Source organism: Mirounga leonina, unplaced genomic scaffold, assembly GCF_011800145.1.
Source record: "Mirounga leonina isolate KUSES-001 unplaced genomic scaffold, KU_Mleo_1.0 Mir_418, whole genome shotgun sequence".
NCBI lineage: Eukaryota > Metazoa > Chordata > Mammalia > Carnivora > Phocidae > Mirounga > Mirounga leonina.
Window position 1 is genome coordinate 3,835,200 of NW_023270739.1, and position 13,729 is coordinate 3,848,928.

General features: G+C 62.6%; 2 protein-coding genes across 2 annotated transcripts in view; one reads left to right on the forward strand and one right to left on the reverse strand.

Annotated features, from left to right (window-relative positions):
* The first annotated feature begins 891 nt into the window (after window positions 1-891).
* SHISA8 (shisa family member 8) lies at window positions 892-4,104 on the forward strand. Its single transcript, XM_034987255.1, has 3 exons — window positions 892-1,558; window positions 2,362-2,484; window positions 2,941-4,104. The coding sequence occupies exons 1-3, from the start codon at window positions 1,519-1,521 to the stop codon at window positions 3,333-3,335; spliced, it is 558 nt and encodes a 185-aa protein (XP_034843146.1). The 5' UTR covers window positions 892-1,518; the 3' UTR covers window positions 3,336-4,104.
* A 1,786-nt stretch (window positions 4,105-5,890) lies between these two features.
* SREBF2 (sterol regulatory element binding transcription factor 2) overlaps window positions 5,891-13,729 on the reverse strand; it is a 64,602-nt gene continuing 56,763 nt past the window's right edge. The window contains exons 16-19 of the mRNA XM_034987394.1: window positions 12,362-12,530; window positions 9,902-10,087; window positions 8,097-8,208; window positions 5,891-7,624 (exon numbers count right to left, since the gene is read on the reverse strand). Coding sequence (XP_034843285.1) covers window positions 7,404-7,624; window positions 8,097-8,208; window positions 9,902-10,087; window positions 12,362-12,530 — 688 coding nt within the window. The 3' untranslated portion in view covers window positions 5,891-7,403. The remainder of the gene's footprint in view (window positions 7,625-8,096; window positions 8,209-9,901; window positions 10,088-12,361; window positions 12,531-13,729) is intronic.

Sequence of the window (13,729 nt, forward strand, 5' to 3'; positions counted from 1 at the left end):
GTGGGGGCAGGTCCTGAGCTTGGAGTCCCTCGGGCTGGGCAAGAAGTCAGGGCATGTCCTTGCCTAGAGCGGAGCCGCTGGAGCTGAGGGCCGTGAGGGTGTGTACACCGCTAGGCTGGGCCACCTAGCTGGCACCTTCCCCTGGAGCCCACTTCACCCGCAGGGGGCGGGAAGCAGGCCTGGTGATGCACCAGGACGGGCTGGCCCACCCGTGATGTGCCGTGTGGCCTAGGCCAGTCCCTTCCTCTGTCTGGGCTTCAGCTCCCATGTGCCCTCTTTTTTCTCCTCTGGGGAGGTCAGGAGCCCAACTTAAGCTCATGTGTGGGTGTGTGCTGAACCCCTGCCCCCCTCCCCCGGAGTCTCACCCTTAATTCCGCTGTGTTGAGGTTGATGGTCAGCTCCCCTCCAAGCTCAGAGGAGCTGGAGTCTGTCCCTAGAGAAAGTTTGTGCAGAGGCCCAGAGGCATGAAAATCACTCAGGTGTTTGGGAGACCTGACGCAGAGCTGGGACCACCGGGCCGGGCAGCGGAGGAGCGGGCAGGGCATGAAGATCCGCTCAGGCGGGCATTCACATCCTGCCACACTGCAGCCAAACAGCACCTACCCCAGAGGGCCCACCTCTAGGGCGCTTCTTGGTGCTTCAGCCATTTGAGGCCCAGCCCCAGGAGGGAGGGTCAGACTGCGCCAGAAGAAAATCATGGATTCTGGGCACCAAAGGCAGCTGGGCTGGAGGCTGGGTCTGGCTGTCTGCAGGGAAGGCTCAGTCAGAAGCTGTCACACCTGGGTGGGGCTGGGTGTCCTGGTAGCAGGGAGGTGGCTGCCCAAGGTCACATAGTCTTGGATGCTGGGCTGCCACTGTGGGATCTCCTGGCTCCTCCCTCCCCTTACCTGTCTGTCCTCCCCTCCGTGCCTGTGTGGCAGCTTTGTCCCAGGACCCAGCAGAAGCCCCTGCTGCAGGAAGGGAGTTACATTGGCAGGTAAAGAAGGCTTCCTGGAAGAGGAGGGATTCTGGTGGGGTTTGAAGAATGAGTAGGAGTTTTGTGGAAGGAGATGGAGGAAAGTTGTCGGCACAGGGTACAGCACAAGCCCAGTCCAGGAGCCTGATACACTTGCAGAGCTTTCACTGGGAGAGGAGGTTCGACTCGGATGGGTCTTGGAGAATGGACTCTGGGAGCGGGGGAGTCTTTGAAAAACAAGGTAGTCCTGGCCACACATGACCCCATTAGAGTTTCCTGACCTGCTCTGGAAGTGGCCAGGTTGGGGAAACCAGATGTGGAAACTAGATGTGTAAGATCAACCGCAGGGCAGAGGCCCAGAGAGGTCAAAAGAGTGACAGAGTGGTGGCTGCTGGCCTTAGATAGGCCAGGGCCTGGCCAGTGGGGAAGCAGGAGGTCGGGAGGGCTGCTTCTCATCCCTCTTTCCCCACAGGACACTCACAGAACTTCTGAAGCAGCCGGACCCCCAGGAGCCACTGCCCCCACCCCTGGGCCCACCTCTGGGTAGCTGTGTCCAGGTGCAGATGGGTGATGGCCTCCCCCGGGGCTCCCCCAACAGCACAGGTGTGTAAGCTGTGGGACCGGCATAGGTCGACCTACAGCACAGGGACTCCCTTGTCTGATGTGGGCCTGGGAGCAGGGGAAGGTGTGTGCTGAGGGGGGAAGAGGCTCTTAGCTCACTGTCTCACAGCTGGAAGGAGCTGCCGGCCTCTGCAGGTGTGCGAGTGGGGGCTGGGCAAGCCGGTCAGCTCCCCTGGTGAAGGGAGACCTGCTGATGTGTCCTGCAACTTCCAGTCACAGGGACTCTGTGAGGAAGGTTCCAGATTCAGGGCTCCCTGGCTCAGGCTGTGGTTCTAGGACTTGGCTCCGTGCCGGGAGGCGGGGGGCGGGGGGGGATGTTGTCGGGGGAGGGTTCTGCCTGGCGCCAGCCTGTGGACGCCTCTGGGCCTTTTTCTCCAGGCTGGAGCCTCCCTCTTGGCCTCTTGCTGGTGAGGCAGGCTTCACAGCAAGCCCCCTCCCCTCCCCTCCCCTCGGTGGGCTCTAATGCTCCAACGTTAGCTCCGTCTCCTGAGAAGCACGTCCTGGGACTCAGTGCCTGGCCCAAGCTGGACATGCTGGGGAGTCGTCCATTGGGCTGGCACCCACTCAGGGCAGCCTGCTGTCATTCATGTTACCCGGAGCCGGGCCCCTGCTCCAGGCCGGGAGATTCTGTCAAGTTAGGTTCCTCTCTCAGTCTCCCTCAAGTAGCCGCCCCACGAGCTCTCGCTGAACTGCAGTTGGGGAGAGGACAGTGAAGAGTGCTAGTGCAGGTGGAGAGTGTCCCCCAGTCAGCAGGCCGGGTCTCCCCTTCCCTTTCCCCGCTCCAGACAAGAAGCGCCCCAACAACGTGCCCCTGGGGTCAGCAACACCGGGACCCCTGCGTGGCCCCCGGCTGCAGCCCGACTACACCAAGTACGCCACCCTCAAGGCAGCCGCGCTCAAGGCCGCAGGTGAGTGGCCGGGGAGCCCTGTGGGGGGGGGCGCCGGGCGCTGCACCCCGGGTGTCCAAGCTCCCAGATCACAAGGCTCAGGGGCCCCGTTCCAGTTCCACAGTTCCCCGCCTTGCGGGTCAGCGCTCCAGCCAGCTTCTGTATCGCGCCTACGCAGGGAATCGGCTCCCGCGCCTCGGCCTCCCGTCGCCTCACCGGGCCACCCGGCGGGTCCCCCACAGCGGCAGCCAGAGCCCGGGGCGTGGAGACCCGCGTCTCCCTCGGCGGGGCCTCGGCCTGCCCCGCCCCTGAGCCGCTGAGGCCCCGCCCCCGAGGCCTGACCCCGCCCCTTTCGGCCCAAAGAAGCTGAGGCCCCGCCCCTGCGGCCTGGCCTCTCCCTACCCGATCCCGCGAGTCGCTGGGCCCCGCCCCCGGGGCCTGACCTCGTTCCCTGGCTCGCCCCCACTGTCCCCGCAGAAGCCACACCACAGGACTTCTACCAGCGTTTTCCTGCCAGCGAACCTGCCCCGCGGACCCTCCCGGCGCGGGCCCCGCGGCCCCGCGAGGACTTGCCCGCGCTGCTCGACGCCTGCCCCTGGGCCCCGCCGGGCTACGCGGCCCCCGCGGGCCTCGCCCCGTCCGGCCACTACAAGGCGTGGATCGCCGGCCGCCAGGCCCGGCCCGCCCCCCGCGGCCACCTGGCGGCTCAGGCCTCCCCCGCACCCCGGCGGCCCGGCCACGCGCCCCGGCGCCAGTTCAGCGTGGAGAAGCTGCCCGAGGCCTTCAGCCCGCAGCCCCCCGGCCTTTACGGCAGCGCGGGCCGCGGACCCCGGCACCTGAGCACCAACAGCAAAGCCGAGGTCACCGTGTGAAGACGCGGCCCGCTGGTTCTCCCGAGCCCTCGCGTCTGTCTGGGGGGCGCCTTGGGCCGGTTCCAGGGGAGGAGGGGCGCCGGCCGTGGAAGGCCAGCCCTTCCTTATGCCTGCCCAAACTGGACTGGGGCCCTGGAGCCTGCAGGGCTAAGAAGGGGCCCACTGGGGAAGGCCAGTGGTTCTGTTCTCGGGGCCCTAGGGCCCGGGTTCCTCATGTAAATAAAGCCTTTTCTGTGGCTCCCATCCCTGACAATAAAGGAGCCCCGGCTTGGCTGTGAGAGGCACTGATGGTGGAGGCACTGGTCATTGACTGGACAGACGGCGGTCCGGGCAGAGGGCACAGCATGTGCAAGAGCAAAGGACTGCTCCTGAGAGCTGCCGGCAAGTGTTCTGGGAGCCAGGGAGAAGTGGCTGGAGAGGGTAGTCAGGGTTGAATGCCAAGCTTAATGTCCGCGCCAGTGGGAGCCATGGGAGACGGGCAGTTGCGCCCCAGCCATCTCGAGGCTCCAGAGCACAGGGGAGAGGGCTGTCTGGGAGCCTGAGGCCCCCGGGAGGGTCCATGCCCCTTACTGGAGGTGAGCCCCCTCCAGCCAGTCACTCACTCCACATCTTGAGTTGGTTGAGCCGGGCTGATCCTCATTGACATAATCTGGCCCTGAGCCGGCACCTGGCTTGCAGGCCACTTGGCCAGCTTGGTCCAGGGCCACCCCCCTAATGGGCGTGGGCAGTGGGCCAAGCGGACAGCTGGTGCTCAGGATGGGGGAGCCTCCTCCCAGTAGCTGCTCTGGGGGGAAAGCAAATGGGGATGCTGGACGCCGAGCCTTGGCAGTGCCCCCACTGGGGGGAGCTCACGCATGCTCGGCTGGGCCAGCTCTCCCCTTCCTGCCAGGCAGGCTCCGGGTACCTAGCCGTGTCTCAGGGCATTGCCAGCAGCCTGGGTGTATGAGTTTTGTTGTACCAGGGATGGTTGGGGAGGTTGAGGTCTGGGTTATGCCCCTCACTGTGGGACATCAACAAAGCCGCCCAGTTGGGCCTCAGTTTCCCTCCTGTGTACCCTAGGCATCGTGTGCTGTTTTAATAACAATGGTTACCATCTGTTGCTGCTTCTTTTATTTAGTCCTTACAAAAGCTCCATGGGTGTGTGCCTTTATAGATGAGGAAATTGAGGTTTTGAGACCTAAGTAACTTGCCAAGGTCACCCAGCTGATTAGTTTAGGACTCTTCTGTCTTCTGCAACTGTGAATCTGATGAATGGCAGGCAGGGCAGTCTGGCAACGAAGGGAGGTCTGAATGTGTGTGCTGGCAGGAGTGGGGTGGGGCGGTGCTGCTCCCCAGGAACAGGCAGTCTCAGATCTTCCTCCTGGCAGGGCTGCCCTGAGGCCCCCCAGCCCCCAGCTCTTCACCTGGAGGAGGGCCCATCTCACTCTTCTGGCTTTTGAGGAATCCAAGGCCCAGAAGCCGCAGGACAGAACAGAGCCAGGAGTCTGTGGTCCTGCCTGCAGTGAGGACCCCTATGGCTGGTAGGGGAGACAGTCCTCACACCCTCAACTGGGGGCGGGCTGTCCCGGGCCTATCCTGCAGCTGCGTAGAGAGCCGGGGGAGGAGGGTGGGTGCTGAGTCATGGAGCCTGCAGAGACTCACAGAAGGATCAGGTTCCTGGGCACAACGGCCACAGCTACCCACCCTGGTGACACAGGCCCTGACAGGTGGGTGCAACCCCTGTTCATTTTCAGTCCCAAGGACCCTAGATCTCCATCCCAGGGGGGCCAGGCTGAGGCTACGGGCAGGGCCGCCACCGGAAATGCTACAGCTGGGCCCCTCCTGGCTGCTCTGGCCCTCGGGACCGTGTGGCCTGCTGTGACTCATTTCTCAGCCAGGCCAGGTCACAGACCTTGCTCTCCCCGCCCCAGACTCCTCCCCAGGTCACTTCGGACTCCTCCTCTTCCTGCCCACTGCTGCCTGTGGTCTTGCCCTCAGCTGCTGCACAAGGCACTTAACTATAAACCGGTACTTCGTGTGTGTGTGTCATATCACTGAAACCCGCCAACAGGTCTACGGGGACTTGGTCAAAGGTGGGGACTGTCATCCCTGTCGCGCACAGCTGGAAGTGGAGCAGAGGTGAGGTCCTGCCCCAGGTGACCCAGCTGGGAAGTACGGGAGCTGGACTTGGATGTGACTGGCGGACCAGGAAGGGAAACTAAGGGGCAGCCCACCCAGTAGGGGGGAGATTTATCTTTGAGGGGTGAGCACACACAGGCTTAGCACCCCAAATCCCAAACCCCTGCTGCTGTGAGCGGCCAGCTGTGTCCTGGTACAGGGACCTCGGCCTCCAGCAGCGCCTGGGGCTGCCCTTCTAACCCAGGCTCCGACCCGGCAGCGGCGTCGGAAGGAAGGGGACAGTGTGGGTGGGGGAGGAAGGTCCTTCCGACTGAAACCTTCCAGGGGCCTCTCAGCAGAGGGGGAGGGGCTGTCCTCAGTCCCTGAGCCCCCAGAAGCCAAGCCATGCAGCCACCTAGTCATGACAGCGGTCACACTACAGACCCTCACACGCCTCCTGCTGGGTGGTACCAATCTGTGTTTATTGAGTAACCTACATCCAGGACACAGTGAATGATTCCATATCAAGGAAGCCATAGGTGTAGCCCCTTTTCCGTGAAAAACCACCCCCTCCCACCCCTAAACAATAATGAGAAAAGGCACGGTATATACACTGACACAAGGGCTGGCTCATGGCGGGGGGGTAGGGCGGGGACCACAAATGACTGTGTGTGGGGAGGGGCAGCAGAGACAGAAAGGGGGTAAGGTCCAAGCCGAGCCATTCCAGCCTGCACTCGGCATCAGGGGGAGCCCCCGCTGCATGCACCCCCCCAGTCTGTGCTGGGGCCCCTGCACAGACGGGGAGGAAAGGCAGCCCCTCTCAGCCTCACAGCAGGCTCTGGGGTCTCAGGCAGTCCTCGGGTCCTGCTAGAAATGGCCTCAGGGGAGGAATCAACCCGGGTGGGGGGATCCAGAAAAGTGGGACTTTTCCTCCCAGGACCCCCGTCAAGGCAGGGGGCCTTATTCCTAGTGTCCACCCCAAAAAGGGATGGGGAGGGATTGGGGGTTGGTCCCTGCCACCCTGGCTTATTTTCAGGTCCAGAATTAGGGATAAAAATAGACTGGAGGTGGAGTTGGAGGAAGGAGTTGGGGTGGGAGGGAATTGAGAACCCACACTGAAGGCCCCTGGTCCTCAGTCCCGCTGGGTGGCTTCATGTCTCCCAGCCCCCTGGGCCTACCCTGAGCTTGGGCTGGCATCCCAGGGGGCGGGGGGAGTGGGAAGGAACAGAACAATTAAATAAGATACCATTTATTTTTTAAAAAATTAAAAAATAATGCCGACATTATTTCATCCAACCCCAGGCCTGCCCCCTGCCTCCCACTTGCCTCCCCAGGGCTGGGCTCCCCTCCTTCCTTGGCTGTCCTGTGTAATAAAGAGAAAACAATGAACTGGCTTTGTCAGGCACAGGGGAGGGGACACAGACCCAAGGAGAGAAATAAAGATGCCACAGCAACTCAGCCCTGCATCACGGCAAACCCAAGCACACGGATATAAAAACATCTGTATAAAAAGGGGGAAAGGGGCAAGCTGGGCACAGTGCCAAGGGTGAAGCGCTCTGGTGCCCAGAGACCTATGTCCCCCACGGGGAAAGCCTGATAAAAAACCAGGAAGCAGGAAAGGGGGCTGTTCAGGGAGAGAAGAGCTGGGAAGGGTTGAGGGCTGGAGGCAGGGGCCAAGCAGGTTGGGAGCCCCCCACTGCTTTCAAGTCAGGCAGCTCCTCAATGCCTGCCCTGCCCTGGCTTTCTTCTGCCAGCCCCGCGGGCCCAGGGACCACGGGCAGCTCTCCACAGCAGCTCTGGGGGGCTCGGCCCAGGGGCCTACCAGGCTGAGGTGGTCCACCAGCCTCAGCAGGCGACAGCTCCGGAGACAAGGCTCATCCCACAACTCCCAGAGGGAGCAGGGCGAGAGACCGAGAGACAGAGGGAGGAGGGCGAGGGAGGCAGCGGGCTGAGGTGGGCAGAGCCCAGGGGTCAGGAGGCGGCGATGGCCGTGCCACCCCCCAACTTGACAATCATCTGCTGGCAGTCGTTGCACGAGCGCCGGTCACCCGCCTTCTCCAGGGTGCGGGCCGCCTCAGCCAGCAGCACCGCCCGCTGGCCCGGGGAGGAGAGGAAGGACAGCGGAAGGTGGCGGCAGGCCAGCAGGATGGCGGTGGCCCGCTCTCGCTGGCCGGGCCAGGCGTCCACCTCTCCTGCGGGAAGGGCGAGATACGTGGAGGGACCAGTCACCGAGAGCCCTCCAGGACGCAGGGGCTGTTCCAAGGGCTTGCTGTGGGCGCGTTTATTGGACCTCAGGCACCCAGTGGGGTGGGTTCCGGTGCCCGCCCCGGGCCACGGACGGCCGCGGAGGATCGCGGCTAGTACCCTGCAGCTAGTACTCGGCGGTGGGGTTGAGACGCGCCCCCCCATGCAGTGTGGCTCCGGGGACACCCCCGCCCCCCCCAGTGCTGGGACATCATCTCCCCGCTCCTGAGGCTAGACCCACACCTCGACCAAACCGCAGCCTTCCGGCGTTCCCGGCTCCTCCCCAGCAGCCCCCGCCAAACCAAGCCTCGGGCTGCTCCTGTTCTCGCGCGCCCCCCGAGAGCACTGCAGGTGGGGCTGCCCGCTGGGGCTCAGGCAGGGGCCCCAGCAGGCCCAGAGCCGGGGCGCCGGCCGGCTCACCGTGCTTGGCGCTCTGCGCGGCACGCCGGCGCAGACTGTGCTCCAGCAGCTGGTGGGTGCGGGTGGGGCTGGCTCCCGCCATCAGGCGCACGGTGGCTTCGTGCAGGAACACCTGGGGAGGCGCGGGGGGACACGGCCGTTCGGACCCCAGCGGGTGCCTCTCCCGGCACCTCAGTGGCCGCCCCGACGGCAGCCCTTCCGCCCACACGACCCTGCCCTGCTCTCCCCGTGGAAGCAACCTCTGTGCTCACCGGGCCTTCCAGTCCCAGCCAGGAGCGGGGAGCACGGCACAGGCAGGCTGGGGGGGGGGGGGCAGCCGTGAGCCTGAGCCAAGAAAGACGAAGAGGACTGCTCCCCTCTCCTGGACAGAGAGAGAGCACGGACACGCCCCCTGGGTTGGAAGACAAGAGGCCTGGGTGCAGCCTCAAGCCCTGGGGGGCTGCCTCCAGCTCGAGACCCGGCCGAGGTGAGGTAGGGGCAGCAGGAGGGGGGCTAGCTGGGCGGGCACCAGGGAGGCTTGGTCCTGTTTCCTTCAGTTGCTTCAGAAAGCGAGGCCAGAAGGTTTCCAGGTGAAAGTGCAGCTCTTCTGTGAATACGAGTCACTGGGGAATGGGAGGCCAGGCCTAGATCTAGGATTCCTTAAAATCTCAAGGCTCCTTTATACCTTCGTATCTCCATCTGTGGGAAGGCTACGGGGGGAGCACTAAAGAGTGTCAGCAGCGGGCAAGCAGGATGGAAATGGTGTCTCAGGAGAAGGCCTTTGATGCCAACCGCGCCCCGAACAGACCACAGGGCCCCGAACCCTAGGGCACACTCCTCTTTTCCCCAGCGGAGGGTGGGTCCCCGGTGATTATGTGTGTTTTGTCCACTGTCTGTCCTGGCTCACTGCACACGGGAGCCACAGTGTGACCCTGTGAGGGCCCAAGGAGCAGGCAGCCTTGCTCTTTTGTCCCTTCCCCCACCCTCACTGACACTTCTGCCCTTCTCACTTGAGATTTTCAAAAGTAATTCAGGCAAAACCATGGTGAGTACATTACTCTAATTAGCAATAAAAATAAAACAAGGAAATTATTTGGGTCCAATAAGCCCAATTATACAACTGTCCTCAGGGACTTCTCAGATCCTGTGGCCGTCACCACGGGGATGTGACGGGCAGTCAGGCAGCAGAATCAAAGCCCCCAGTGGCTCAGAAAAGGAATGAAATGAAGTTCTAGGGAGATTCTGTCACTCTTACACCAGTTAGAAAAACCAGAGCAGAGCTCTCTCCGTGCCCTTCCCAGCCATCCCAGGGCCAGAGCTCCTGCCACCCTCGCGCTCCACAGGTTCCGCAGGTGAGGGGCACTCTGCGCGCAGGTGAGGGGCATCCTGCCTATGGGCCACGCGGCCTGCTCGCTGCCACGCCCCAGGCCCGGGCACACAGCAGGTACCCCACTAACACATGCAGAAGGGGAGACCCAGGGGTGCCTGGGTGGCTCAGTTGGTTAAAGCAACTGCCTTCGGCTCAGGTCATGATCCTGGCGTCCCAGGATCGAGTCCCGCATTGGGCTCCCTGCTCAGCGGGGAGTCTGCTTCTCCCTCTGACCCTCCCCACCCTCATGTACTCTCTCTCCCATTCTCTCTCTCTCAAATAAATAAAATCTTAAAAAAAAAAAAAAAGAAGAAGGGGAGACCCAGCCCCCGGCCCAGCGCTGGACAGACTAGCTGGCAGACCTCAGAGGACCGACTCTATACCCCACACTGGCGCCCCACTGGGTTCCAGGGCCCGCCCCCCCTCCCCCGGCCCTTCCCTGCCGGCCGGGCCTCACCTTGCGGTACGCTGGGCGGAAGCTGTGTGCCAGCCGGCGCAGGCTGCCCAGGTCCCGCTGGAAGCCGGCCAGTTCAACACCCGATGCGTGGTACGGCTCGCCCAGGGCCTGGCTGGCTCCCGCCTGCTTCTGCCAGAGTGCTGTCCTCAGCGACAGTAGCAGGTCACAGGTCAGCAGCTGGACCACCTGTCGAGAGCCACGAGGGAGGAGACAGGTGACTGGCCTATTGCTGGGACAGGGATCCCCGCAACTCTCAGGTGCTCCCCAGCCCGACACTCAGCAGCGCCAGGAGGAGTGGAGAGTCCCAGAAGGGCAGCAGCCTGGGAGACACGCCACAGGGAGCAAGAGAACAGCTCAAGGGTGAACTCGGGCTCATGGCATCTGGTCCTTTCCGTGGCCGCAGGTGGGAGATCTGTTCTTCCCATTCTGTAGGGGAGGAAGTGAGGCCCAGAGAGGGGCACAGCTTGTGTCAGGGCTCTGACAGAAGGCAGAGGTTCCTCCCACCTCACAGGAGCACCCCCGCGGCTGGCCTGGAGGCCGAGATACCCAAAAGGCGCCACGGCCCTTGCCCCTCAAGTAGGATCGAAGGGCCTGAAATGGAAGCATAGCCAGGAGATGGGGGAGGAGAAGGAGAGGCTCACGTCAAGAGAAGGCAGCCAAGGCTCGGCCCGAGTGGTCCCTAGGGTTGGGGAAACAGGAGTGAAAGCAGGTGGAACCACGGAGCAGTTGAATGCTTGGTTTAGCCCCACAGACCTAAATCAATTGTGGTTTTGCCACCGACCAGCACACGACTAAACCTCCCAGTCTCAGTCTCCTCATCCATGAAAAGGGCACCACAAGGCTGTTGTGGTACATGAGAGCACTGTGTGTGTGTCCCGCGCCCGGCCTTGGGAAGCAGTCAATGCCAGCCGCTGCAAGCCTGGATGCCGCACGAGTGGGGGCCCACGAGGCTGGGCCGCCTGCCTGGCTCCCGTCAGCACCAGGGAGCAGTGAGGGTAAGGAGGCAGCCCAGTCCTTTTTGAGAGGGGTCACACGTGGCCCTCCAGTTCAGATGGGCTTCCTGAGGATATTCCCCTTCTTGCCCCTTCGCCAGGGCACTGGACCCAACCTGGACCCTGCCTCGTGCCTGCCCAGCGTCCTGTCCCTTTGCCACTGTGTTTTCTGGCTGATGATAGCCTCAGGGGGACACGGATGAGGCCTTCCTCTTCAAACAAAGCTGACACTTCTAAGAGGTGAGCGTTACAGGGAGCACCTGTGGATGGGGGTAGCAGCCTGGGGCTGGATTATGTCCTTTGAGAGATGCCTGGCTCCATGGGGTCTCCTTCTTCTCGGCCCATTTTCCCATAGAAAATGCCCTAAGGGTTGGGCGACTGGGTGGCTCAGTTGGTTGGGCGACTGCCTTCGGCTCAGGTCATGATCCTGGAGTCCCTGGATCGAGTCCCGCATCGGGCTCCCTGCTCAGCAGGGAGTCTGCTTCTCCCTCTGACCCTCCCCCCTCTCATGTGCTCTCTCTCTCTCTCTCTCTCTCTCAAATAAATAAATAAAATCTTTAAAAAAAAAAAAAAAGAAAATGCCCTAAGGGTGCCGCGGCCTCTCTCACGTTCCCCAAACTCAGCTGAGACTCTTTGGTTCTCTCACGAAGACAAACTCTACAGGAGACCAGCAGCGGAGAGGCACCAAGTGAGAGGGGGCTCCTCCACGGGCCTTTACTCTTGGGCCCTCCCTGCACATGGCTTGTCCTGTAGGGCTGGCACGCTTTTTGGGCTCACCCCAGGATCTGAGGCCCCTGAGCACCTCTTAGCCGGAAGTGCCCCGCTAGCCACTGGGGACCAAACCTCAGTGAAGGTCTCAGAGTCTAACCCTCGAGGTCACAGCTCATCCCTCCCTTTGTGGAGGGAAACCATGCTCCTGAGTGAGCTTTTAGTTGTGGGCACTCCTGCCCTCCCCTCCGCCGGGACGGCCAGGCCTTGGGATCCAACAGTGACCGCAGTGCCCTCTAACAAGGCCTGGGGAGGGAGAGTCTCGAGGGCCAGGCAGGCCTCTGTGATGCACTGTGGAAACATTGCATGGGTACGACCAGAACATGCAATGCAACTACAATGCACCGCAGCTGCCCGCAAGGACACGTGCATCTGGCCACGGAGGCGCCCGGGGCGTGTGCGGGAGCGTGCAGGCGCCCAGTCGAAGGCTGGCCTGCAGCGACCGGGGGAAGTTGTGCAAGCTGCCTGGAGCAAACGCAGAGCCCTGGCCAGCAGGATCCAGGACTCAGGGAACCCAGCAAAAGTGCAGGTGGAAACATACTTGCCCGAAGGACTAAAAGGGACCCCAACTGGGCCAGAACCGCTGGCCTGGTTTGCCTTCTGGACAGCCCCACGGCCGGGTAAGCTCCAGGTGGGTCGGCGTGTTCTCCCCCACCACAGCTGAGCTCCTCCCCGAGGCGCCAGGCAAGCTCGCACTCACGTGGTTGAGGGTGAGGTCGCAGGTGGCCCCGCTCACGTTGAGGCTGCTCCAGAGGTGGCCGCTGGCCCTCTCACAGTGGCAGAAGGCACTCTGCTGCCCGTCCGCCTTCCCAGAGAGTGAGGTGTGCATAGCTCTGCAGGTGTGGAAGACGGCCTTCACCAGGGGGCTCCTGGGCAGTGGGGGGGAGAGGCAAGAGGTCAGCGAGTGTCACCTGGGCAGCAAGAGGGGCCTGAGCTGGTGACATGTGGGTCTGTCCACTCAAATGCCGCCATAATCGCTCCAGATCCGAAGTGCCAGCCCTGAATGAGGGTGGGGCTCCCCCCGCAGCAGCTCCTTCATTCAGGGAGTGGTGGCAGAGCCCCAGGCCTGGCGATGCAGCAGCCAACAACCCAGCTCCCTGCCTGCGGGCACCCACTTTCTAGTGCAGGAGTCAGAGAGAACACGCACTGAACACTGAGATGTACGCGCCATGAAAGAAAGTCAAGCAGAGGAAGAAGGTGGCATCTTATGAGGCATGGTGGTCAAGGATGTCCTCTCTGGAAAAGAGAGACCTGAGGAGACAGGAGTGAGCCGTGTGGCTAGGGAGGATTCCAGGCAGAGGGGCAACAAGTGCAAAGGCCCTGAGTCCTCCCTGATGCATGGAGAATATCCAGGGGCCGGCGTGGCTGGAGGGAAGGAAACAAGGGGAGCAGAGGGAGGGCAGGCCCTTCGCAGCCGAGCCACGGCCCCGATCCCCAATCTGCTTCCGGCTGCTCCAGGACGCAGGCCCCCGGAGCTCATCTCCTTTTCCTTTCCCACTTCTGCGCCTCTGCGGACGGGGTCGCAGGGCAGTGCCCCCTCTCGCCAACTCGCCTCCTGAGGCTTAGTCCATCTGCTGTGCCCCCTGGGCTGCCTTCTCCTGTCCTGCCCCCTGGGCCAGGCCCTTTGTACCTACCTCTGGTCCCCCTGACACCGACCTGTGGTTGCCGGGCCTCCCTCCCACTGGCCCAGAACCCCTCGCCGTGAAGAGGCGCGCTGGCTGCCTCACAGAAGCCACGACTGGCCTGGTGAAGGCAATCGCACCAGCTGCCCACAGGACAAGTGCCCGCACAGGCCCAGCCACTAGCGATCCGCTCGGGGCTGCGACCAGCTCTCGTGTGCACTGGGGCCTCTCAGAACTCAGAACGCAGCTGCCACCAAGAGGGCCTCAGTTAAGCATCCACTCAATAAACCATGGAGCCAGGAAGGGGTGTGGGAGACCTGGGGAAAGGGCATGTGATGGAGAGGAAAGGATCAGAGACCCAGGCTCAACCAGCAGGACTGCCACTAAAGAGCCACCTGACATTCAAACAATCTACCTGTGCCTCAGTTTCCTCTTCTGTTAAGTGG

Bases quoted from the DNA above. Each gene is read 5' to 3' on its own strand.
- SHISA8 (XM_034987255.1), top strand. From the start codon at position 1,519: ATGGGTGATGGCCTCCCCCGGGGCTCCCCCAACAGCACAG. The intron at 1,559-2,361 runs GTGTGTAAGCTG...TCCCCGCTCCAG, and splicing joins GGGCTCCCCCAACAGCACAG to ACAAGAAGCGCCCCAACAAC. The intron at 2,485-2,940 runs GTGAGTGGCCGG...CTGTCCCCGCAG, and splicing joins AGCCGCGCTCAAGGCCGCAG to AAGCCACACCACAGGACTTC.